At 38.7% G+C, this 27,009-nt stretch overlaps 1 protein-coding gene across 2 annotated transcripts in view; it reads left to right on the forward strand.

Annotated features, from left to right (window-relative positions):
* The window catches only part of Tango9 (transport and golgi organization 9), a 167,531-nt gene that overhangs the window by 27,112 nt on the left and 113,410 nt on the right, over positions 1 to 27,009 (forward strand). For both annotated transcript variants that reach the window (XR_010859287.2, XM_067140926.2), the window contains exons 3-4: positions 1,847 to 2,000; positions 21,584 to 21,814. Coding sequence is in view for 1 of the 2 variants with exons in the window: in XM_067140926.2 (XP_066997027.2) it covers positions 1,847 to 2,000; positions 21,584 to 21,814 (385 nt within the window). In the remaining variant the exon portion in view is untranslated. The remainder of the gene's footprint in view (positions 1 to 1,846; positions 2,001 to 21,583; positions 21,815 to 27,009) is intronic.

Below are 27,009 nucleotides of genomic sequence, written 5' to 3' on the forward strand. Positions count from 1 at the left end.
AAACCATGGATTCTACATTATTTCACCCCGCTTTCAACCCCACCCCTAGGGGTGCTATTCGGGATGAACTTGACTTAAGCAGCATTTTGAGTGTCATAGTTCATCTCAGTGATCCCGAAAACTATGGATACGACACTAATATCGGTCGTTTTTGATTACTTTTACATTTCATCCTCTCCCCTTGGGCTGGGAGGGCTGTCCTGCCCCCACACTATTTGATAAAACCAGAAATAAGTTTTAAGGAACACATCATAATCTTCACATACTGTTAGGTAGGCAACTCGCTGATCGGACTTGTCTTGCAGTTTGCTTATCTTCCCCTATTTTATTTTTCACCCCTCAGTGCCAAACTACCAATCAGATTTCGTTCAAACCACTTCATAATGCCTCTCAGATGTAATAAGAACAAACTGAAAATTTCAGCAAAATCGGTACAGTAGTTTTCAAGTCTGTTAGCTTCAAACATACCAACATCCAATTTTATATATATATATATATATAGATAGATAGATAAAAGTATATTTTCCATTAGTCTCTATTTTATTGTTAACTACGCTTTAATTCCATTGACTCTATTTTAGTTTGTGTGTTATTTTATTTTAACTTCTAACTTCAATGATATATATCACTGTATTTCAAGGCAATGCCTTATTCCATTGTAATCTACATTTTTATCATTTTATCAGAGAATAAGGCATTGTGAATTACGTACACTTATTGTAATTTCATAACCATTTTTCATCATAATTTCTTTTAAATTCTAGTCAGTGGATACATTTAAAGAAATTTAATTATGTCATTTTGTTCCATCTCGTACCATTTTGGGGCCGATGACCTATACGTTAGGCCAGTTTAAACAACAAGCCTCTTCATTATCTGCATCCCTTTCTGACCCTAGAGTACCGTGATTGAGATGCCATGTTTCAGAGGACAATGCGCCATGTCACCGCTCTGTGGTGGCACGCAGGTGGTTGGAGGACTCCAGTGAAGTTGCGACCGTGGATTGTCCCTCCAGATCTCCCGATCTTAATCCAGTCTAGCATTTATGGGATGCTGCCGATGGTGGTGTACGCTCCATGAGCACCACACGAACTACACAAGGCCAATTGTGGGTAGCATTGCAAGATGCATGGGTCCAGATCCCTCCAGAACGATTGCAACACCTTGGCAAGTTGATGCCTCATCATATTGCTGCCATTTTGAGGGCTCGTGGAGGAGCAACTCGTTATTAACATCAAATTCAGTGTCTTCCAGTGACTTTTGGCCACTCAGTGTATATCGATGTAGATCACCATTTTCACTGAATGAATGAATGAAGTTCAGCAGAGGTGGAAGTTGATACAGATACTTTACACATTACTTACCATAGGGACTTATTGGAGCCTCTTGCCACATCCTGGGCAACATAGAGTACTGTCATCACTGCTTTCTTGATCACAACCTGGCTGGTAATCCCAGTATTTTACCCATTAAAACAACTTTTTGATTACACTGTGTGCCTACTTCTCACGTTTTGTGTGTGTTGCATGAAGGCACCAGTTGCATTATTTCAGTTATTAGAACTTCGTGATTTCTATCAAGATACAAAGTGTGTCTTTGTGAATCTTCTTTTATATCAGCAGTTCATCTAGTTTCACATGGCCAATAGCAAAAGACTATTTTTAGTATTTCATAAATTGTGAGAAATTCATAGAAATTCAGTCGGTAATTCCATGGACTAAGGCAAGAAGTATGGTTTAAAGTGTAACTCTCTGGAGGATTCATGTTAGAATGAGCTGTTATCTTTTCTTGTGACATTGCAGTGTTTTCAGTTAAATAATTTATTCTTGTATTTTAATTTTTCCAGGATGGATCTCAAGATGTACAGACTTTAACAAAGGGAAATAGAAATTTCAATCCTCTCATACTGCTGCCTCCAGCACTTTGTGACATGTGTGCTACCTCTGTTATGTACATTGGATTAACGCTCACTTACGCTGCCTCATTTCAGATGTTCAGAGGTATTGTTGTTCCATTGTAATTTATTTGTTTATAAATTATTTAGTTGCTCTTAAAACTGAACGAGGAAAAAGTAAACTGATTCACCTAGACCAAGCCACTGAAGTTTGGAAATTGTTTATCTAAATGTCATGAAAGTTACATCTTAATCACTAGAGAACAATTATTCAGTGTGAAGTGGTAGATTACTATAAACAGATAGTGTGGAGATTGTGGGAAAGGTAGATTTATCAGGGATGCAATATACTTAGTATTAAAGATATATTTTTATCCCAGTGGAATGAGTCATGGCATTAGTGTAGTGAATGTAAGAGAAGGCATTCTGGAGATGGCTTTAATCAAGGAATGTGACATAGATAGAACTGTGTAATTAAAAGAAATACAAATAATTGCAGATTCCACAAGAAAGTTGACTGGAGGCCTTCTGTTGAAATTCGGAAATTCTAGACAGGTGGAAAGAATAAATAATTTTTTGGGAAAAGAAATGCAAACAATATTTTTGATAAGTCTGATAAACTCATGATATATCTCAAGAAGTGCTAGACAGATAGAAGAAAAAAATTAAATTTTAACAGGAACCCTTCTTCTATTGTATCAAGACTTCCAATGCAGTGGGCTGAGAACAAGGGTAGAAATAGAATTGTAGTTAGGAAACTGGAGAGAATGGTAAAAATACTGCAGTGTCATAATGATATAATACTAGAAGGATAAGGACCTGCATGTAACACATTACTTGGCGAGATATATAATATATTGTTACCTTAAAATGCTTGTTGAGGAGAGACATGTTTGTTGATGCTGAAATCTCACCATCCTGTCCCCAGAAGAAACTTACTATTTTTTACCAAACTCAGCAAATTTTCTACCATTTCCCACAGCCTTCTGCTGAACACTTGCTACCATTGGATGCATTTTATGAAGCATGTTGTCACTCCCAGAATTCAGTGCATTTAGGCATTATAGCCAACTTTGCCTCACTAATCAATCCTAAGAAAATTCTAACATCTATTGAGTCATGGGCATTGAGGGCCAATAGCCATCACAAAACAGAAACAGGTCTCACTCCCTTCAAAAGGCTTTTTGTGAAACACCCCTGTTATTTTAGACCAGTGGCTTTTTGTCACTTGCCAGGACATGCAGAAACCAGGATAGAAAAGTTGTAAACAAAATCTAAACATCTTAATTCGCAATGTGGGCCAGTGGCTGACACGAAACAGAACCCCTGCTCCCCTGCACACTTGATGTGTTAGACCAACGGTTTTTTGTCACTAGGCACGACAAACGCAAACCAATAAGGAAAAGCTGTAAATAAAATCTAACCCCTTATTTTGTGCGCATGAAAACAGTGCCGAGAACAAACTAAGCAGTTGGTAACACCTTATGAGTCTTCTATTGACACTCCTGTCAATTAACAACTAAGGAGCATCGCCTGCACGGAGCACATTGGCACTCTCCTTAAGTAACCAAAAAAGAGCATCGCCTTACATGGAGCATCCATCTCTGTTCGCCAGTCCCCACTGTCCTATGACTGTACAGGCATAATTTAGCAGGTGTAGTTTAAATTTATCCAGAAATCTTGTTGAAAGCAGAGATAAAATTGTTTTACTGAATAACAACAGATATCTAGATATTTCTGTGATGAGTTTTTTAGATGAACTGTTTCAAAGCTTTGTGGAAAGCTGAGTGCAAATTTGGTGGAGTTGAATTAATGCACGACTAGAATACTCTACTCTCCCAGTCACAGATGGCTAGCAACTGAGGGGAGAGAGTATTAATTTAACATAATCAGTACTAATACAGGCATTTAGTTGATAATACGAAATACTAAAGATAAACTTTGAAGAATGTTACCAAAATGTAGAAAAAATATAATGTACACTCAGCCACACAAAAATTGGTTATTGCAGAAGATCACTTTCTGTCAAATTCCTCTTGTTTTAAGTAGGATGAACGTATTGTGCAGATGGGAGGATTCAAAGTATCATCTCTTCGACTATCCACAGTTTACGAATATCCTCACATTTTGAGGATGTAGACAATTCAATATTTCTTTGCTGGGCAATTTTTGTGTGGTTGAGTGTGTGTACATACATACATACATACATACATACATACATACATCCCACAAATTCTTGGACCTATTTTTAATAATTAAACAAACTTAGACTTTTGAGATCTTCCGAACACTTCAGTGAAGTTATGAAGTTTAGGATACCTTAACATTTATATCCTTGTTACTATCTATATGAATTTCCTCAGTTTACACTTCCCTCATACTTCTTTTCTGCATTCCTCTGTTAATGTTACATCGTTGAACTGTTCACCCTGGTTTCATACGTTCTCTGTTTAATAACTCATTGCGGACCGTGGACGCCGTAAGACGTTCAAGCTTGCTCCTATGCTGCGGGCCGTGGACGGCGTAAGACATTTAATGTTCCGCGCGAAGCAATGCTGTTTATATTCGTCATCTATAGATTCTTACACCTTAGTCAGCGTTACTGGTCGTAGTAGGAAGTTGGTTGACCTTTTTGAGATAACCCTCGCATTGAGTGGGCTCACGTTTATCTGAGCTGTTTTAGCGGGAAAATCTCAGCACTTCCTCGTGCGTCAAGATAGTACTAGAGATTCCAATGCAGTGCGTGTCGTTCTTACCAAGTGTAGTATAATGGCTTATAAAACAAAGTTTCTTACGGAAGATTAATTATTAGATATTGTTCACAATGATTATTCTGGTGATGAACTTATTCCTGAAATAGACTCAGATATTGAAAATGAGAGTGACGAGGAAATTCCGATTCCCGAATCCGATAGGCCTGTAGAGAAAAGTGAAGTGCCTGATACATATAACCCTGGTTATTGTCCACCCGTTCCACCATTTACAGGGATTTCAGGTATAAACATTCAAATAGAAAATAAGCAGGACATTTTGAGTTACGTGAGTATTTTCTTGAATGACGAATTTTATCAGTGTGTGTGTGTGTGTGTGTGTGTGTGTGTGTGTGTGTGTGTGTGTGTGTGTGCAGACCAATCTATACGCGAGTGTGGTGTCCCGGCCTTTCACAAAGAATTCGACCATGCAATCGTGGTAACCGATTAGTCCAAAATCCTGATATAAAAATGTACTGGACCGAAGACCCTATTTTTCAGACTCCGATATTTTCTAATACGATGTTCCGAATACTCTTCCTTCATATTCTTTCATTTCTTCACTTCGGTGACAGTAATCATTATGCCGAAAATACAGATAGGCTGTATAGAATTAGACGTATTTTGAAACCTGTGACACCAGATATCACACCCTAAATATTTACTAGAGGTAAGCACAAAATATCATTTTTCTAACATTTATAGTTTAGGAGTAATTGTAAATTGTATTAAGTGATGCATGTTAAGAGGGCCGGGCATCAAAATGGCTGGTCCAGGCATTCAAGTGTCCCGCTCAGAAGTAGGTACGGAACGTGTTAAGAAGAATGTAAAGTTCTTTCTCCAGCTTTATACCTATCTGTTCCCCATCTATGTATTTTTCTCTGATTTTGCTTGTTTCTTTGCAGTTTTTTAAGTAAGTATTCCACTTCCATATCTTTATTACAGATAATGTATGATTTTCCTTATTTTCTTATCTTCTGCCAGTAGCTTTATGCTTATATAGGCCTACTCCCATCAACTGCCAAATTATCCCTTCCATTTCTCACCTCTTTTATACACCATAACTCTGGTTTTCTGCTGATTAATTTTTAAATTTCACTCTCTACTGTAATTTTCTACTTCATTATTTCTATTATTCATCTTGACAAGTGTTAATGTAACAAGATATTGTTCATGAAGATCAGGCCTAGAGTATCTTGGTTCTTGAGACATGGAAAAGTTATGTAAACAGCCTATAGGTTTGGTTTTAAGAAATTGTGGAGGGGTGTGAAAACAGGTATGTAGGCCTACATTTAAAGGTGGTAAAGACACACTATATTATAACAGGGAAATAAGAGATTAACGAGTGGGTGAAGGTTAGAAAGGGTTGCAGATATTTGTGAAATTGAAGGAACTTACCAGAAAATTGAATTTAGTGAAGAAGTCAGCTATGGTAAGCATAATTGGCAGTTATATGAATTTTAGCAAAATATGGAATGGTGTGTGCAGGTATTTAAATGCAGAAACGGGTCTCGGGAGGGACGTTCTGGCAATCATTAATGAACAAGAGGTGTGTGTATGTGATTTTACAAAAGACAGAAGCATTTAGTCAGCTCTCTGTAAAAAAAAAAAAAAAAAATTGGGATATAAGGAAGGATAATGTGAAGTAGTGAAATTTACCTGTGATAACAAAGATACTTACAAGAAGTTATAAAAGTAAAAAAACTAGAAAAGCAGCTGGAATTGATAAGATTTCTGGAGTTGATGATGATAATAATAATAATGTTGTTGGCTTTACGCCCCACCAACTGCTTTTATGGTTTTCAGAGATGCTGAGGTGCCAGAATTTAGTCCTGGAGGAGTTCCTTCATGTGCCAGTAAATCAACTGACACAAGGCTGATGTATTTCAGCACCTTCAAATACCACTGGACTGAGCCAGGATCAGACGTGCACCCCTGTGGGTTGGGGGCGCATACGAAGAATACACACACGGTGTTGCCTGCCTGTCTTAAGAGGTGACTGAAAGGGGTGACCAAGGGATGATTGAATTAGAAACATGAAACTACTTGTGATTAGTACCATCACACGGGGAACATCATGGGTCACCATTACTTGCGACTAGTACCACTATACACAAATATAAAGTCGAGAATATTCCACCTAATCAATACTTTATTATATTAGTTGTCTATAATATTTCAGTCACATTAAAAAAACACAGTACCGGTTTCGACCCATTGATAAGGTAGTCATCAGCTGCTGATGAACCTGCTTATTCATATCGATTATACCAATTTAAAACATTGCTTAGTCTAAACATGAGTGACACAAATTTCATTAAAATGTTATGTAATGTTAAAATATACTTCAGGGTACAGTTCTTAAAATCTAAAAAGTCCTTGTTATCTTTGACACGTTTAAAAATATCTTCTGTTGCATTGGTAACATGTCCACCAGTTGCTTTCTAAAATACTTTGCTGGGTTGTGATTGTGAAGAAAATGTTATTCTTTTTTTCTTGGTGGTATAATGGGGCTTTGTTCAGGCTGAGTACATCTATTCATTTCTCAATCCATTATTGTGATGTTAAACATGCTTGATTTTGTACTAGAGCTTCATGTTGAGGTATAAGTTGCTGTAATATAGAGTACCAATGTCAATAGTAATAAGTATGAATGCTCCCCTCTTCATACTTGCATTTTCATTTGGACAATGTCAGTTGATCTATAAGGGAAAGAAAAAAGAAAAGGTGAAATTAATTTGACTAGTAGAGATTGCCTATTGAACGTGTTGTAAACCAGGATGTGTTTATTACTTATGTGGAATCTTAGCTTTATGTTGTGTTTTTGGGAGCATGCTGAACACTGCTCTGTGTATGTCGGGGACTACCTGTAGCAGCATTAAGAGGGAGGGGTATTAGGGTAGGCGAGGCAGCTTGTGGAGGGGGTGAGGCAGAGTGGGGTGTATCTTGTGGGGGTTCGTTTGTGTGTATAAGCTTATGTTTATTGATCCATTTTAAATATGTATTTTTTTAAAATACAGGGAATGCCTATCTAATGAACTAACACATAATTTTCTTAAAAAATATAACAAGCACAGGAACACTATTCAGTCACAAAACACACTGAAGAAAACCAATAAAATATGGTTAACAGAAGAAATAAAATTCCTTTATAGGAAAAAACGTAATCTCAATATCAAACTCTATGAAACACACCTAAAATCATCCCATGATTTACCTCGCAGCTTTTGGGATAATTTCCAACAAATAACCCAAGACGAATTAACCAACCTAGCAATCCAGAAACAGAATACGTTAGATAAGAAGTTAAATGTAATCAAACAATCACAAATCCAAAGTAAACAAGATAGAACCCAACAGATATACAGTACCACCATTAAACGTGATTAAGACAATAAACATACATTTCAACCGCCTATCATGAAGTTAACAGACACGAATTTTGATGAAGTGGAAACCAACATATTGAACATGGGGCCTAAACACAATTGGAAAAACACATAGACTTCTCAAAATCTTACAACCATCATCACTGAAACTGAAAACGCTCTAAATAAGGTTCCATACGATTTACGCAATGAGATCAGATATGAAGTGAAGAAGAAATTACCACAATACATAAATAGGATTAGTAACAACAACATTAATAGAAATGCAGTCGATAGTATTCAACTTTAGAAACTTAAGATTAAGCATAACAACCTATTAGTAACGAAGGCAGACAAAGGTAATACCATAGTCATTATCAACAAAAATGAGTACATAACTAAAACTAAACAATGATTCCTTGACAATACATTTCAAATTAAACAAGAAGGCTCCCAACTCTCAGTATTCAGAAAAATCTCAAAACATTATTAAAAACATTCCTTTCATCCTAAACGAGCAAGAAATCATGAAGCTGACCACAATGAATCCTAAACTACTGACTGCGAAAGCATACCCTAAAATCCATAAAGAAAAAGTACCCATGAAGCCTATTATAAATTTTAGATCAAGCCAGACTTATAAATTATCAGGTTTTATACAAACATTTCTCAAAAAGCATTACGTATTCTTAGCTAAGAAATCAGTACAGAATTCAGCAGAAGTTTGCAACATTACAAAAGAGCTGAAAATCGAACATTATCATGGTCTAGTATCATGATATTATCAACATGTATCCTAACATACCCACAGAAAAAGCAGTCACCTCCGTACAGGCCATGAAGGCCCTTGGAGGAGTGGAAGGTAAAGGCTTCCACCATTGTTAACCTCGGCACGAGATGGGGTAGAGTGGCTAACTCTACACCTGGCCGCCTTTGCCCTCAGGAATTAACCTGGTACTTAGTTTTGGTGTAGGCTGAGTGAACCTCAGGGCCATATGCACCTCCAGAAGTGGAAATCTCATTTCTTAAATTTTACGACTTCCTGGCGGGGATTCGAACCCACGTCCTTCCGGGCGAACCGAGCATGCCTTTACCGCCTCGGCCAGGCAGCCCATAACATACCCACAAAAAAACAATTAATAGAAACCAATTTTAAAAAATCACAGCAACCTACGTATCTCGAAATAGATGAATTCATTAATTTAATTGAATTTGCCCTCAATAACAATTACTTTAGATTCCATGATACCATTTATAAACAGCAAGGCCTCCCTATAGGATCACCAGCTTCAGGAAAAATAGCTGAGATCTATATAGACCACTTAGAGCATTCAGAAATTAACAAAATCAGTAATTTTGGTGTAGGTTTGCAGATGATATTTTTCTTGTTGTGGACTGCAGGTTTACGAATGAAAATAACATACCCCATTTGAACAACTAAACAGAATAGACCCACACTTGAAAAATATTATTATAAAACCGACTTTCAGGTTATGAATCGTTACGTTACGCTTAATAAAATTGCAAGTCCACATGAAAAAAATAAATAAACAAACTTACTGAATTCTTTCCTACTTAACAATGACTACCATCATAGATCCATCTACTTATTGTTTGTCCCAACACACTACATACAAGTTATCAGTTGATCGAATTCCACAACGTATAAAAATGAAAGAACGACAAAGATTGAAAATAAAATATATTACTGGCTGACGAGTCGAATCCGCATTCGTAACTCAAGTCTCACACTAGTACGTTGAGTGTCAACATGCACACTATCAAAACGAAACGGACATCAGAACGACAAAACAATTATGTCCATTAAATAAAATACAATACTGAAGTTAATTAAACTCAAACACGCACAGAGAACTGCAGTAAAATATTCAATCACTGTTACCTCGGTATCTAATATTGGACAACCCTCATTTTGCCGATAGCAGTTCCATAATCTTAGGTAAACACCTTCCAGCAGTTGAGGGATGTGCACAAACTTGGCCTAGCTATTACCGAGCTAACTCTCTACACATTGCATATATTACTGCAGACGCTACCATCGCCCAGGTCACTTCGCAAAAACATCTAATCTAAGACTTGAATATGTACAGCTGACCTCCCAGACCTATCGTCGGGCTTACCTAACGTCTGTACACCCTAACACTAACCTCTATGTACACGTACCTTCCTAATTCTATCATTGAGCGTGAACTAGGACGTCTCATCAGTATACTCCTACGATAACATGTGACGTCCTAAATCTATTGTCGAGCGGAAACTGGGTCGTATACACTTCCCCTAGCATATCAGGCGAAATCGTAATTTCAAACAAACTCTTAAATATCTCGGCTGTAAATCTGGTCAAAACTAATAACGCACAACGAAACAACTCTTGCCACGGAACAAACGCAAGTTGGAAAATGCAGTAAGTCTATCTTGTTACAAAAAAAGTGAACTTGAAAATAAATATCGCATGGCGAACATTCCCCCAACTCAAACATGATCTCAGCATGCGCAGTGAAGTTTAGAAAAGAATAATAGCTTTCAACACACGTCTAACATTTAGAGGATTTCGTCCAAAAATAATAATCACTACCACTGCAGAAATCCATACTATAATTTTAGGGTGAGGCCCTCAAATCGCCTACCGTCATTTTCCAAACATTCATATCCATGACTATCCAGTGAAACAAAACCCAGTGAATCTATACAGCCAAACATATCGCTTTAAAACGTCCAATATCTCATTCCACAAATGTTTCCGATTTAATGATAAATTACCGCCTTGTAATTTATGAACTTTACTGATTGGAAACTTGTCATTACAGTCAAACAACACCAACCGTGTATTTGAAATGTTTTCTATCCTTGAGGTCATATTATTCTAATTTTCATTATACTGACTTTACGCAACTAGTCACTTGAATTTTTACTACCAAGAGTTACCATCTTCACCAAATCGTTTTTCACTTGGGATGTTATTTGAAATTTACTGTGCTTCACACAATAATTATCTCGAACCGACCTTCTCCAGGTCCCAGCTTTTGGATTGTTAGCGGAATATACTACAGCTTGCCACCTAAATCTCACATTTAATATACAGCCTGTCTCAAAAATTCTTCCTCGGCAAATATAGCCTGTCTCAAAAATTCATTATCACCTTCTCATGGCGGTATTATATGAAATATACAGTCTTTCTCTGCCTTCAACATTCCTACCACTCTTATCTCCGCATATATAAATTCTTCGCTCTCAATCCATTTTCTTATATCTCAAGAATTTTTCAAACCTCCCTCTCGTGACAAATGACTTCTATAAAAATACGCCTATTTATTTTACTGTTACTACAACTTTCGGACCTCGAGAATACAACACCACACCGTGATTTTCCCTATCAACGACATACACGATGTCACAAAATTTTACTTCCCATGAATAAAACCTATCTTTATCGGATTTCACTGGAATTTTCTAGACACCCGCAAACCTTATAGAACATGCTTGTTAAATCCACTTTTTAACATAGGAAGATTTTATCCCGTGGTAGACATTATTATTATTATTATTATTATTATTATTATTATTATTATTATTATTATTATTATTTCGACAAAAAATTTCTGACTTCAAACAATATTCGAAATTAAGGCACTCGCCACGACTACTTTATCATGATCACCTTCCTAATTTTTCTCAATTCGGACAATATCTCAAAGAATATTAACACAAGATTTAAACTTCGCATTTTATAGTTTCTTGATGTGAATTTTACAACACTAAAGATTTTCACACGCTGACCAGAAATATAATATCTTTTCCGGATCATTACAAAATATCAACCCAACACACGGAATGAAAAATTTTGGTAGGGACAAACAATAATCTAACTACAACATAGATATAAAATATTCACAGACCTGCGATCGTAGTCATCGTCCTGGATTCTGGCTGCATTTAACCAGCAAACCTCGTTTATTTTAGCCTTCCATGGCTAAATTTATCGTCTTCTCATACATACAACTTAAATTACACAACACTTTCCAACGCACTTTCAAACATTGAGCAAGCGACGAACACTCTGCTCAAATGACCACATCTACTGCGTTCACCAGACCGCTGCCTCCTTCACCCTACTAAAAAGTCCAGGTGTTCCAACAGATAAGAAACCAGACGCCACAGCTAACTTCAAACTCTTCTTTAACAAACACACACTGAATATCGAGAGAAAATCAATTACTTCTAAACCTTCAAAGTTTCCATTAGCGGCAGCTCAGAAAATTTCTATCAACTTCCATTTCTAACAGTATATTTGAACCATAGCCACGAAATGTAAAGTTATTTGGAGACCAAATTTTTCACACTTTTCTGCCGACTAAGGACGTGGGCTCCGCCGCTCCAGAAACCAAACAGACACTGAGAAATATATGGAGGGAGATTTCTTTTATACTCTATGGGATGGTGCTACTCACACCATGAAGCCTGGTTGTGCAATATGCTAATTCCGCATCCAATAGACCAATTTTCCTGAAATTTGTTCCATAACTTCGGACAGACTTACGATTTATTTCTGTGTTAATTTCATAATTTTCCCATACTTGCAACAGGCGAAATAAATTATTTCTGCCCGGGCGTTTCGCAGGTTTTCTTCATTCATCGACCTTGGCACGTGCCGATAGTCCGCGGGTCGGACGCGGATTTGTCTCTAGGCTTAACTGCATTTATATTTACCCTGGGGGTTCTGTCTTCACGTAGGGTTTAAGAATAATTTAGATTCTTTATTTCAGGATTTACTATGTTGCCAAAATCTCTCGTTACGAAGAATTCCTTGAATTTGAAAAATTGTTGAATATTCGAAGTCCACCGAAATGTCCCGGCGTTTCACGAGCTTGCGGCTCGGCTCGACACGGTGAGCTAGTTCCCACGAGACAGCCAGACTCATGAAATGCAAACATGGCCGCTCTCAAACAAGTAACTTTTATTTGAAATAAATATTGGAAAAATAGAAAATTATTTTCTCATCGTAGAATTATGGGTTCACTATGTTTCTTTACATTTGCAGGAGATTCAAAATACCAATTTTTATGTGTGTAACATTTTTAGTTTCTGAGATATACTGTAGATATAGTCTTTCTAAAAATTCACCCCAGTTTGTCACTCCTGTTTAACCCCTATTAATTGGATTTTCCAAAAGCAAAAAATGCGTGTTCCTTTATTTTTAAAGGAAATCCCAAATACCAATTTTCAGGCCTGTAATAACTTCAGTTTCTTAGATATAAGTATCCTCATTAAAGGCATTCAACCCCTTTTTCACCCCTCCTATTGGGAATTTCCTAAAAGAAATAAAACACATGTTTCTTTATTTTTTGAAGAAGATTCTAAATACCAATTTTTACTTCTGTAAACTTTTAAAGTTTGGAGATATAGATACACTCATTTTAAAAGTTCACCCCGCTTTTCTTCCCCTTAGCAAAGGAATATCCAAAAATCCTCCCTTAGTGAGCACCTACATTGTAATATAAATGTATCCTCAAAATTTCATTTCTTTATGTTCAGTAGTTTTGGCTCAGCAATGATTTTATATATATGGATAACTAGCAAGATACCCGTGCTTCGCTACGGTATTATACTGAAATTTATAATTGAATGCTTAACGTCTTATATTTAATCCTCCGAAATTCGCGATCTGACTAATTTTCTGGGAGATTCCAGCTAAATTCGCGATCTGACTCGTGTTCTGAGAGATTACGGCAAAGTTCCTCACATTTTTCAATCTTTCTTTCCAGCAATCGATTTTGTACTTCCTGGGCTAGGTCAAAGTATTCCACGCGGTCAGTTGGGTCCCTAAATCTTTGCCATCTGTTCCTAGAAGCATTTTTAGTATGGATCAAATCCTGAAGGAGATCCGGCGTGGTGTCGTCTTGGGTGCATTGGCAGTACTGAACCTGCGGCCGGACTGTATTCGTAGTTGTTACAAGGCCAGGACCCGCTTCCAGCGAGGTCCGCACATTTTGACGACGGTCCAAAACATTCTAAGGCCTATTATTATTATTATTATTATTTATTATTATTATTATATGTTCTGGACCCCATAGCAAAATGTAAGACCGCTACTTGGCGTTAAATTGCATCTGCTGCCATTGTCATTGTTGACAATGTGACCAGCACCATTGTCGCGCGTAGGCAAGTGTGCGGGATTTCTGGCGATACGAATGACATACTGTACTTCCGTGCATAATTGACCTTATTATAGAGGTGAACAACTTGACGGTCAATCTCCTTCCTATCGTTTATATCAAATGTGTTTAAATTTTTATTTATATGCCAGGAGATTCTACTGTAATCTAAGAACGTTCTCTGAAGGAAAAGATGGCTGTTGAAATCGAACGCAGGAAAGATTAAAAATGATCGGTTTATGATCAGAATAAGTACATCGAAAATCTACAGGGTCAGGAATGGAATGAATAAAGCCCCATCTGGCGGCGACAATAGGAATTGTGCTGGCTGCTGAAGCACTCCTCTGGGGCAATGATCGATGAATGACAAATGAAATGAAATATTGGACAGTGTTGCTGGAATGAATGACAGGGAAAAGCGGAGTATCCGGAGAAAAACCTGTCCTGCTTCCGTTTTGTCCAGCACGAATATCACATGGAGTGACCGGGATTTGAACCACGGAACCCAGCTGTGAGAGGCCGGCGCGATGCCGCCTGAGCAATGGAGGCTCCTTATAATTACATTATGAACAGTAAAATCAATTAGTCTCACCTCCTTTTACACCCCACCGCCGTTAAGTTTATTTACCACCCCCCCCTCCCAAAAAAAATTAAAAGAAGGCTTGTTTCTTTATGTTTAAAGGAGATTCCAAACACAAATGTTCGCGTCTATTACCTTCAGTTTTGAGATATAAGTATCCCAATAAAAATAATTCACTTTTTTTCACTTCCGTTCAAACTCCCCCCCCCCCCAAATGAATTATCCGGCAAAAAATTACTTGTTTCCTTAATAGTAAAGGATCTTCTAAATACCAATTATCATGACTCTAACTTCTTCAGTTTTTGATTTATGTGTCCTCGTGAAAGGAATTCAACTCCTTTTCACTCCCACCCCGCAAGATGGTCCCCCCCCCCTCCAAAACGCGTTTTTCTTAGTTTTTGAAGGAACTCCAAATACCAATTCTCACGTCTGTAACAACTTTATTTTTATTAGATATATGTATTCTCATAGAATTAAGTCAATTTTTCAATTCTTTCACTCCCCCCCACCCTTATTGGATTTTCCGAAAATGCGTGTTTCTTTACTTTTAAAGCAGATGCCGAATATCAAATGTCGCGTCTGTAACATCTTCATTTTTGAGATATCAGTAGCCTAATTAAAAGAAATCTTTTGTCACTTTTATCTCCCCCCCCTCCACCTGAGTGGTATTTCCAAAAACTAAAAATACACGTTTCTTTATTTTTAATAGAGATAAAAAATACCATTTTTCACTTGTGTAACATGTTATTTTTTTTTATATATAATGTAGAAATTCTCATTTTAAAATTTCACCCCTTTTTATTTCCCCTTTAGGGGAGTTTCCAAAAACAAATCACCTACGTTCTTTTACACTTACAGGAAATTCCAAATACCCACTTTTTACGTCTGTAACATTTTATGTTTCTCAGATATTCTGTAGATATAGTCTTTCGAAAAATTCACCCCAATTTGTCACTCCTGTTCAACCGCCATTAATTGGATTTTCCAAAAACAAAAAATACGTGTTTCTTTATTTTTAAGGGAGATCTCGTATACAAATTTTCACTTCTGTAAAATCTTCAGTTTGTGAGATATATGTATCCTCATTAAAGACATTCAACCCTTTTACACCCCTCCTATTGGGATTTACAGAAAACAAAGAATACTTGTTCCTTTATTTTTAAGAGAGATTCTAAATATCAGTTTTTACATCTGTAAACGTTTTAAGTTTTAAGATGTAGACACACTCATTTTAAAAATTCACCCCTCTTTTCACCCCCCCCCCCCTTATTTGGATTTTCCAAAAACAAAAATATACCTGCTTCTTTATCTTTAAAGTAGATCCCAAATACCAATTTTCAGGTCTGTAATATCTTCAGGTTCTGAGATACATGTATCCTCATTAAAGGCATTCAACCCATTTTTCACCAATTTCACCCCTGTTGCGATTTTCCAAAAACAAAAAAATCGTGTTTATTTATTTTTAATGAAGATTATAAATACCAATATTTTTGTCTGTAAACAAAAAGTTTTGAGATATAGATGCACTAATTTTAAAAATTCACCCCTTTTTCACCCTCACATTAATTGGATTTTCCAGAAACAAAAAAATACATGTTTTCTTTATATTTAAGAGATCAAAAGTACCAATTTTCAGGTCTGTAATATCTTCAGTTTCTGAGATATAAGTATCCTCATTAAAGGCATTCAACACCTTTTTCACCATTTTTCACCCTTCTTATTGGGATTTTCCAAAAACAAAAAAATACGTGTTCCTTTATTCTTAATGAAGATTCTAAATGCCAATTTTTACATTTGTAAACTTTTAATGTTTTGAGATATAGATATACTCATTTTAAAATTTCAACCCCCTTTTCACCCCCTTAGCGAAGGAATATCCAAAAATCCTCTCTTGGCGAGCACCTACATCTTAATATGAATCTATGCCCAAAATTTCATTTCTTTATGTCTATTAGTTTTGTCTCAGCGATGATGAATCAGTCAGTCAGGACAAGTTATTTTATATATATAGAGTGTTATGAATAAGCAGGTTCATCAGCAGCTGATGACCTTATCAATGGGTCGAAACTGGTACTGTGTCTTTCAATGTGATTGAAATATTATACACAACTAATATAATAAAGTATTGATTAGGTGGAATATTCTTGACTTTATACTTGTGTACTCGTATGAATACAGACAATGAAGCTGACCAATTATAGTAGTACCAGTATGTTAGGTACACAGTAGGTTTGTGATTAGTAGCAGCAGAGAGCAGTTCACTGGGTTTTCCAGTATCTGTGATCAGTACCACTATATGCGGAACATCACGGGCTTACGTTGCCTGCGATTTGTACCATTATATGTGAAACACCACGGGTCTTTGCTTTGCCTGTGATCAGTACCACCATATGAGCCGACACCATTGGTCTGTGTTGCCTGTGATTTGAACCCACTATGTGAGGAACACCACTGGATAGTAAGAGTCCATTATTAGTTCTATGCGAGGTGCACCATGGGTTTGCTTTGCCTACGAATGGCTCATTATATAAGAAACACCATAGGCCTGTGTTACCTGTGCGACATACAATACTTGTGAGTTGTACAATAATGTTAGGAACACCATGAGTATATGCTACTTTTGATTATTACCGCAACTAGAGAAATACCATGGTTCTACTTTACTAGTTGTAAGTACCATTATATGGGCCTTGACCTGGATTTTGAACCCCTTTAGACAACAAGCATCAATGATTCAGGATTGTGCTTTGGGAGCAGTCCCTTGATCTGTAATATAGTTTCTGGGAAGGTGAGGGATTGCAGGTCGGATCCACTGATTGTTTTAAATTCATATTCATGCGTTCATTCTTCATCACGTTTTGAATTCTGGTCAGTGGATAAATTTTGGACTTTTTCATTGTCACTGCATTTAGTCTTTTTTCGTACCATTAGGGGTCGATGACCTAGATGTTAAGCCCCTTTAAACAACAAACATCATGGATCAAACCTGCTAATTTGGGGTCAGTAGGCCAGCGCCTCAACTGTCCAAGTCGCTCAGCCCGGCGATTTCTGAAGATATTACTAAAGGCGGTGTGTTGGGATATATTACTACATCTGAAGTACTTAATTGATTACTGTTTGCATGAAGGAATTATACCAAATGAATGGAGAGTTGTTAAAGTACACCCTGTGTATAAAGGAAAGGCTGACAAGCATACTGTCAGTTTTACATGTATTGTATGTAAGCTCTGCAAAAGAATTCTTTCATATTATATTAGACAAATTACTAATTGATTTGATAGAAAGTGATTTGGGATTAGAAAAAGTTAAAGTAAGGCTCAGCTTGTAGGCTTCCAGCAAGATATAGCAGATATTTTAAATTCAGGTGGTCAGATGGACCGCATGACTATTCTTATAGAAGGCTTTTGATAGGGGGGATCATGTGAGACTACCAATGAAAATGAGGGCTATTGGACTGGACATAAGTGATCGAATGGATGGCTAGATTTCTAGAAAACAGATCTCCAGGGTAGGTGAAGCGTTGCCTGTTTGTATGATAAAGAAGGGGAGAGAGGAGTCTGCAAGGTAGTATTATTGGACCTGTATGTTTTTTTATACTGTATATAGGCACTGTGCGTGTCACTAGTGGCTGGATGGAGAACCTTACCTGAGGCAGACTCCAGACTTGCAGTTTCTGTTATGAGCATGTAGTTACTCCAATTATTTTTATTTACAACTTGCTTTACATCGCACTGACACAGATAGGTCTTACGGCGACGATGGGACAGGGAAGGGCTAGGAGGGGGATGGAAGTGGCCTTTGCCTTAATTAAGCTAAAGTCCCAGCATTTGCTTGGTATGAAAATGGGAAACCATGGAAAACCATTTTCAGGGCTGCCGACAATGGGGTTCGAACCCACTATCTCCTGATACTGGATACTGGCTGCACTTCAGCGACTTCAGCTATCAAGCTCGGTACCAATTACATTGCCAGAGAAAAGGAGATCAAGTAAACGCAATTGTTGTGTTGTCGGATGTTTCAGTACTTCTGCAAACATGGGAAGGAAGTGAAGTGAAACATTTCTTTTTAAACAAACAATAGAAATGGCCCGTAGGAAACTGGATACAAGCAGTTAACCAAAAGATATAAGTACACATACATACTGCATATATTTGTTAAGTTCAATTGACCTGATTAAATTTTGGTGTTAATTTTTAGCATTGATGGATCACTTAGGCAACCTACGATGTACTCAATATGTAGTGTACATTTATCACAATCAGATGATTTGGACACCCACTAAGTCTAGCCTATGTTCCGAATATATTTTCGTAATGAATACAAGAAGAGGAATGTGTCGCAGAGCCCTAGCATGCAGCGCTTTCACAGAAATTTCCCCTCATCTATCATTCCTCAAACTATCATTTTATTGCATCTATTTCAAAAAAAAAAAAAATTGTCCTGGCCACAATTTTCCTGCATGGATAAATCGTACGTAAGAAAAATATATGCAAATGTTTTTTGAATTTAAAGTGACAGCTCAGTACTCCAGCATTTATAATAGTGGCAACCTGTTACGCAAGCATGTAAGAGCGATTCATAGTTGCTAGTCTTGAGCAAGGATCTTGTAGGCTGGAGTGCTGTGCGCAAGTTATTAACGGCAACCTTACTACGAGCCTCCTGGCACCAATGCATCTCGACCCACTAACCATCCCCTGGAAGTATTTTTATTTACAAGAATTATGATGGTTTGCCACCATTTTCTGAATTCTATTGGTTGGCTAGGGCTGCCACCTTCGTTTAAAATGAGAAATTTACGCCGTGCGTCAGGTACGTTTTAATTAGTCACAGGGATATTAATCGCGTCGTATCTTGTGGAGTGTGTGGGATGCTAGAGCCTTGTTGACCACTTTGTTGTCCCCTACCCAATTGTCTTGTTACAAGCTGAACCTAAACAAACAAGACCAATAATATTTTCACTAGCCTGGTATTGAAACTAAATTCTTTAATGTCTTCAAAAGTAGGAAAGATCACAGTATGAAGATAAAGTTGGAATTCAAGAGGACAAATTGGGGCATATATTCATTTATAGGAAGGGGGGTTAGGGATTGGAATAACTTACCAAGGGAGATGTTCAATAAATTTCAAATTTTTTTGAATTCATTTAAGAAAATTCTAGGAAAACAACAGATAGGGAATCTGCCACCTGGGTGACTGCCCTAAATGCAGATCAGTATAGATTGATTGAGGTGTGGTGTTGGTTGGTTTTAAGGGCAAAACAACACTTAGGCTTACATTTGAAGCTGAATTGAAACTTGGCCCACTTACTAAGTAGTCAGTAATACTGTCAGATAAACCATAGGTATGTGAATAGCACTGTCTTTATTTGCTGGCTTTCTGCTTGGATGACCAAGATTCAAATGACGGCAGATCCTGAGAATTTTCATCAGGAAATTTGTGTTGTGAAATTAAGGACATATGGCTTTAAACACATAGCCAAACCTCAAACAAACCATAATGGCTCTAAGAACCCCAGAAGTAACTGGGATAAACAGTTTTATTAATGCTAAAACTTTTTTCTTACATTAAACTGGAATGAGAGCATCCCTGCTGATATATGCACTGGTAAGATAGCTTGAAATATGGTTGATTTTTGAAATACCATCTTCTGACTAGAATGATACATGCCGGGCTGAGTGGCTCAGACACTTAAGGCGCTGGCCATCTGACCCCAACTTGGCAGGTTCGATCCTGGCTCAGTCCGGTGGTATTTGAAGGTGCTCAAATACGTCAGCCTCATGTCGGTAAATTTACTGGCACGTAAAAGAACTCCTGTGGGAATAAATTCCAGCACCTCGGCGTCTCCGAAAACCGTAAGAGTAGTTAGTGGGACGTAAAACAAATACTGTAACATTAATTACTAGAATGATACATTACGTTTGGGGTCAAAATTAAAACCTTCTTTGTATACTAATGCAGTGCCAATTGCACAGCCACCACGCCACTCAAATTTTTTACTTATGATGGTGCGCTTGAGAACTTAGTTCTTTTTATTCTCTCAGCCCTCTAGCACATTCTAACTCCTTCAGAGCTTTCTTTTAAAAATCCTAGAAATAGGATTGCTTTCTTTTGCAAAATATTTTAAAACGAATTGAGCTGTGAATTATCATTGCCCTGTGTTGCTATTCAAGCCACTTCATGCAGTCCAGGAAATTTGTCTGCCTTAGGCTATTAGGCATACTGTCTACATTCGAAGATATTTCTACTACTATTAATATTTAATTATTTTTTTATTAACTGTGAGTGTCTTCAGTCTTTGATAAATTGTATGTTTTTCAGGTATAATCTGTTAAATGTTTTGTTTTTCAGGTATTTTCAAAATTTGTTGAATTAATTTCAACACACTGAAGAACCTGTTATAAATTTAAGTTGAAACTGAAGAGAAATTGTTTCCATTATACCAAACTGTTACTATATTATGCCTCTATTGTCATGGACATAAGTGGTCTTCACTTCAAATTTAACTTCCTAATCTTGTATAATTCCTTGCAGTTTTCGAAGAATGCATTTGATTGCAATAAAATGTAAAGTAATGCCCAGCCATTTCCTGGCAACTTCCATGTGGTATAAACTGAAATATATCAGTTGTAAACACTGTCTAGTTCCATAGTACTATGTATCTTGGTAAGCTGGGCATATTATATATATGGCATTCTTCAAAATTTTTATTGGGGTGTATATTTGAAGCAAATCTTATTTAGAACCTACCTTTCTAAACATTGATAGCTTTAGAAATTTTCTTGTTCCCAAGACTGTAATTTTTTTTTATTTTTTTGCAGGAGCTGTGATTGTCTTTGTTGGAATTTTCTCAAGAATATTTCTGGGTCGTCGACTGAAAGTCCGGGAATGGATCGGTATATTTTTTGTCATTGCTGGTCTTGTTGTTGTTGGTCTCTCTGACATGAGCACAGATCATAAACAAGATTCACTCAGCTATTCAACTATAAATGGTACTGTCCCTACTACCAAGGCACCTCCAGTTGCTAAGAACACATCTGACATTATTGTGGGTAAGTTTCCTAAGTATATTTCCATGAATAAGGCTGTTTAACTGCAGAAATGATTTCTGTTAAGATTTATACAGTGTGCAGTAGAAAGTCACTCAAAAAAGAGAATTAGTGCATAGTATAGTATGTTCCTCACATTTCATATTTTATCAGACTTAATTTCAACACATTGGTGACTACGAGACCTGTTGGTGGGTCATGCCGACTCTTTACTTCCAGACAGCAAAACCCGCTGGCGGGTTTCATGACTTGTATGTAATGGAGCCTAACCCTATGTCGTTCACAGATTATGCTTTTGTACATTCTGGTTCATCTGTACAAAAGGCAAGCTTACTTCTTATGATGTGGGATATGTAAGGGATACGTGGGAGATAGGATAATTAAAAACTCATTATCCATGACATAAAAGCCTTTTATATAAAAAATAATACATAAAAATGTAATAATAGAAGTGGTAAAAGAAATGCTATGACTAGTAGTCTGATATTTTAAGTTACCTAACTAGCCCCATATAAACGAGTGCGAGAAAGTTCCGCAACCCGGGCCCAGCTAACTTTGTCCATTTATTTGGTTTAGCATTTTTTAAAATTCTGATTAGTTTCCAGCAATATCAAATTAATGATTCCATTACTAATTAGACCATTGGGTATCTTCACAACACTACCTTCGATTGAAACAAACAGTACTGCGTAAAGACCACAAATTTCAGCGAGGCATGTAGAATACACCCACAGTATCCCTGCTTGTCGTAAGAGGCGACTAAAAGGGGCGACCTAGGCGCGGACATGGATTGTGGTTTGGTATAATGTGTTGGGCCTCCAGTGGATGGGAGAGGCTGAATACATCCACAGGTAATCCCTGCCTGTCGTAGAAGGCAACTAAAACGGTCATGTGGCCAATTATCCCCTCTTTATTTTTTATTGCTTTTCCGAGCATCAGTTGTAGGCAATTTCAAAAATTTTGATGTGCGTATTGCTCGGAGATGGGCCTCTTATGTTTGCGATTACGCCCAAAGCCCGCATTTGACCACCCAGGAATCTTGCGGGTGGGAGCGCCATGTACCCTGGTAGTAGCATCCGTCTGACAACACAGGTCCCCGCACAGCCGAATGCCATGACATATTATTGTTAATTATTTATTATTTTTTCTCTATATTTAGTGCTATGTACATGCTATGGGGTACATGTTATTGCGGGTGACTGGAGGAAAGGAGTCCTACTGCTCATTGCCTTAGTCATCCCGTATTAGGCATCTTCCAACATCGGACCCTGGCCAGTACCGGCTATGACCAGGTTGGTATTGCCTTGGCTATAGACCCCCGATTGAGTGGGTGGCATTCGGGAAGGATGGTTTCGGGCATGGCTTCGAAACAGTCACCCATCCCGAGGTGGTCCCCCACCGAAGTCTAACTTTTGCTTCCCCGAGAGGTTCAACTCTCTGGGAATATGCGCAGCGTGAAGGAATGGGATCCAACTTCCCTAGGTTTCTGGATGCTACCAGAACCGATAGGCATGATTTTAAGCTGGTAAAGTCTAGTCTTTTTAGTAGACACATTGAAGGCATCTACGGCGAACTTGATCTTGAGAAAATGTGCAATGGTAGTTTGCTTTTGAAGTCTCGTACAGCACTGCAAGCTGATCAGTTGCTTAAGTGCGACCACTTCGGCAAAATCCCCGTCAAAGTGGAGGAGCACAAATCCTTGAATCTGGTTCGCGGGATCATCTTTCACCGCGACCTTATTTTGAACACTGACGACGAGTTGATGGAAGACATGAAGAACCGTGGCGTGACACACGTCTGGCACATTACGCGCAAGGTCAATGGTGAAGACGTTGCCACTGGTGCCTTCATTGTCTCTCTCAAGTTGTCAGTGTTACCAGAGAAAGTCAAGGTAACAACTTATCGTTGCGATGTGAGGCCATACATCCCGCCTCCTATGTGATGCTATCATTGCCAGAGATTTGGACATATGGTATCTCGTACAAATCCGTCTGTATGTGGTACATGTGGATGAATAGCTCACGGCGCAGAGGAGTGCACAACTCCGTACGATTCCACTAACTGCTCTGGTCTTCATTCTCCTCGGGATCGGAACTGTCCGACTTATCTGACTGAGAAGATCCAGGAGATCTAGACCCTGGATGGTCTTTCCTACCAGGAAGCACACCACAAGTTTAATTCCACGAATACTCCTGCCCGTACACTCAATTACAGCATGATAGCTCAGAGTCTCCCACGTTCTTTCACAACATCCTTACCCGTGATGATCGCTGCGCCCAAGGCGACTGTTGCTTCTCAGAGCAATGTGGCAAAGAGCAAAAGCTCGAAGGTGGGGGGGGGGGACCTCCCGGCCCACCCTACCTTCGACCAACCAGAAGTCTGTGCTGGCTTGCAGTTCTAAGCCAGCACAGCAAGGGGTCGGCAAAAGCCATGCCCCAGCCGGCGGAGGCGGCATCGTCGACCAGGGCTGGAAAATCATCTCCCAGCCTGTCTTTACTAGAAAAGAAGGCGGCGAAGAACACCCTTACCGGGCGCTCCCACACTTCCCCTGCAAAAGAGAAATCATCCCCTCCATCTGGAGGGTATGAGTCTGCGCCAGCAGGTACTCCTGCTCCAAAACCTGTGCGCTCCCCTCGTAGGGGAACTTCCCAGCCCCCGAAAAGCGTCGAAGTTCTGGGCGTCATCCCCGCTGTCTGTCATTGGCAGGATGGACGTCGCACTGTCACCTACATCTACGGATGTAGATGTTGATAGTGTTTAGGTTCATAAGCATCGTGTCGCTCATAACCTAACACTCCTTTTATAGTCCACATTATGGCACTGTTATACTGGAATTGAAACGGTTATGACAAGCGTCTTGCTGAGCTACGTCACCTCATTAGTGAGTACGCGGCAAGTATAGTCTGTATTCAGGAGACAAACTTCAGACCAGATCATCATACGGTCTTGAGAAATTTCAGACTATACTCGACAGAACGATATTATGCCCAGCGGGCATCTGGTGGCATGGGTATTTTTGTTTGTTGTGATACCTATAGCGAAGAGGTTCCTCTAAGGACCCCACTGGAAGCAGTAGTGGTGCGGGTACCACTGCCTGTCTTAGTAACAGTGTGTAACATTTATTTTCCACCAGGCCAGCCTCTTAACATAAATGATGTCACTGATCTTATAGATCAGCTTCCACCTCCCCTCCTCTTGTTCGGAGATTTTAATGCCCATCACCCGTTATGGGGCTCTGAGACGCCTTTCCCCCAGGGAAGAGAGCTGGAAACATCAGTAACAGAGCTGGATTTATGTATTTTGAACACAGGGGAACCAACTCACTTTAGTATATGTTACGGCACTTATTCTCCCATAGATGCACGTTTATACAGCCAAACGCTGGTTCCGCTGTTTTGGTAAGAATACACACAATGATTTTTGTGACAGTAACCATTTTCTCATTATCTTTACTCTGTTGAAACAAAAATTTCTTGGGGCTGCTCCTCGATGGATTCTTAAACATACTGATCGGCCAAAGTACACATCACTAGCTGTCTTTGACGATACCAGGCAGACCGTCGGCGAGGAAATAACTTACATCACCCAAGTTATTCTTGCTGCTGCTGAGGAGTCCATTCCTTCCTTCTCAGGAACTTGTCGCTGAAAACTCGTTCCTTGGTGGAACAAAGAAATTGGAGCAGCTATCAAAGAATGGCGTCATGCCCATAAAAGTTATCGTAGGCAGCCTACTGTGGTCAATTTGGTAACATTTTAAACAACCCCACGCTAAGGTGCAAGTTCTTATTCGCCAAAGTTAAGAAAGCTTCGTGGGAGAGATACTTGTAGTCTATGACGTTACATACTCCATCTCAAGTGTGGACTAAACTTAGACGTATTTCGGGTATCCAAGGATCATCTTCTGTACTAAGAATTTCCATTGCAGGCAGTGTTGTCACTGAACCACTCTCGATTGCTAACCATCTAGCTAGTCATTTCGCAGATGTATCTAGCTCCAGGCATTACCATAGTGATTCCCTCGCTCTGAAGCGGGAGGCAGAACATCATCACCTTAGTTTTGCCACTCAAGCTCCAGAGGACTACAGCGTGCCCTTTACAGGGTGGGAACTCTGTAGCGCCTTAGCTCTTTGCAAGGACATGTCTGCTGGACCAGACAATATCCATAACCAGATGTTGAAACACCTTAGTGAAGATAGTCTACTATATCTCCTTCGTGTGTTTAACCGAATCTGGATAGAGGGTGATTTTCCGTCTCAGTTCAGTCTCAGTGGTGAGAGGGCATAGTCATTCCTGTCCTCAAGCCTGACAAAGATCCTAGGTATGCAGGAAGTTACAGACCGATTTGTCTTACAAACTGCTTGTGTAAACTATTTGAGAGGATGGTAAATCGCCGACCTGTGTGGTGTCTGGAGAAACAAGGACTCTTGTCCAAGTACCAGTGTGGTTTTCGAGCCGCTCGCTTGACCACCGACCATTTGGTACACCTGGAGAGTTCTATCCAGGATGCGTTTCTCTGCAAACAGCATTTGGTTGCTGTTTTCTTTGACGTAGAAACGGCCTATGAAACCACATGGTGATAAGGTATCCTTTCAGTCCTGCATCATTGGAGATTGAGGTCACTTGCCGGTATTTATTGCGATTTGTTTGTCCCTCCGTCTATTCCGTGTCCGAGTAGGGAGGACATATTCACAATACCACGTTCAGGAAAATGGAGTCCCACATGGATCGGTTCTTAGCATCACTCTGTTCGCGATTGCCATAAACGGCATTGTTGCTGCTACAGTTCAGCAGTAGTACAGTCGCTATATGTGAACGATTTTGCTCTGCACTATAGCTCACCGTAATATGCCAGTTGCAGAGCGACAACTACAGCAAACTATTAGGAGAGTGGAGCAGTGGACCTTTGAACATGGCTTTCACTTTTCCACTGCAAAGACCTCTGTTGTCCACTTTTGTCGCCAACCTTTTCTTCACCCTCCTCCTGAACTTCATTTAGGAAATGTCGCCATTCCTGTAATTGACACCGATTTCTTGGGCTCCTTTTCGATAGTAAATTATCGTGGGAGCCACACATGTGGCAGCTAAAAGTGCAGTGCACCAAGAGCCATAATCTCTGCAAGTTTCTTAGCAGCACTAATTGAGGAGCAGATTGCACGGTGCTCCTATGATTCTATCGGGCACATATTTTATCCAGATTA

This window comes from Anabrus simplex, chromosome 2, assembly GCF_040414725.1.
Source record: "Anabrus simplex isolate iqAnaSimp1 chromosome 2, ASM4041472v1, whole genome shotgun sequence".
In the NCBI taxonomy this organism is placed as follows: Eukaryota; Metazoa; Arthropoda; class Insecta; order Orthoptera; family Tettigoniidae; genus Anabrus; species Anabrus simplex.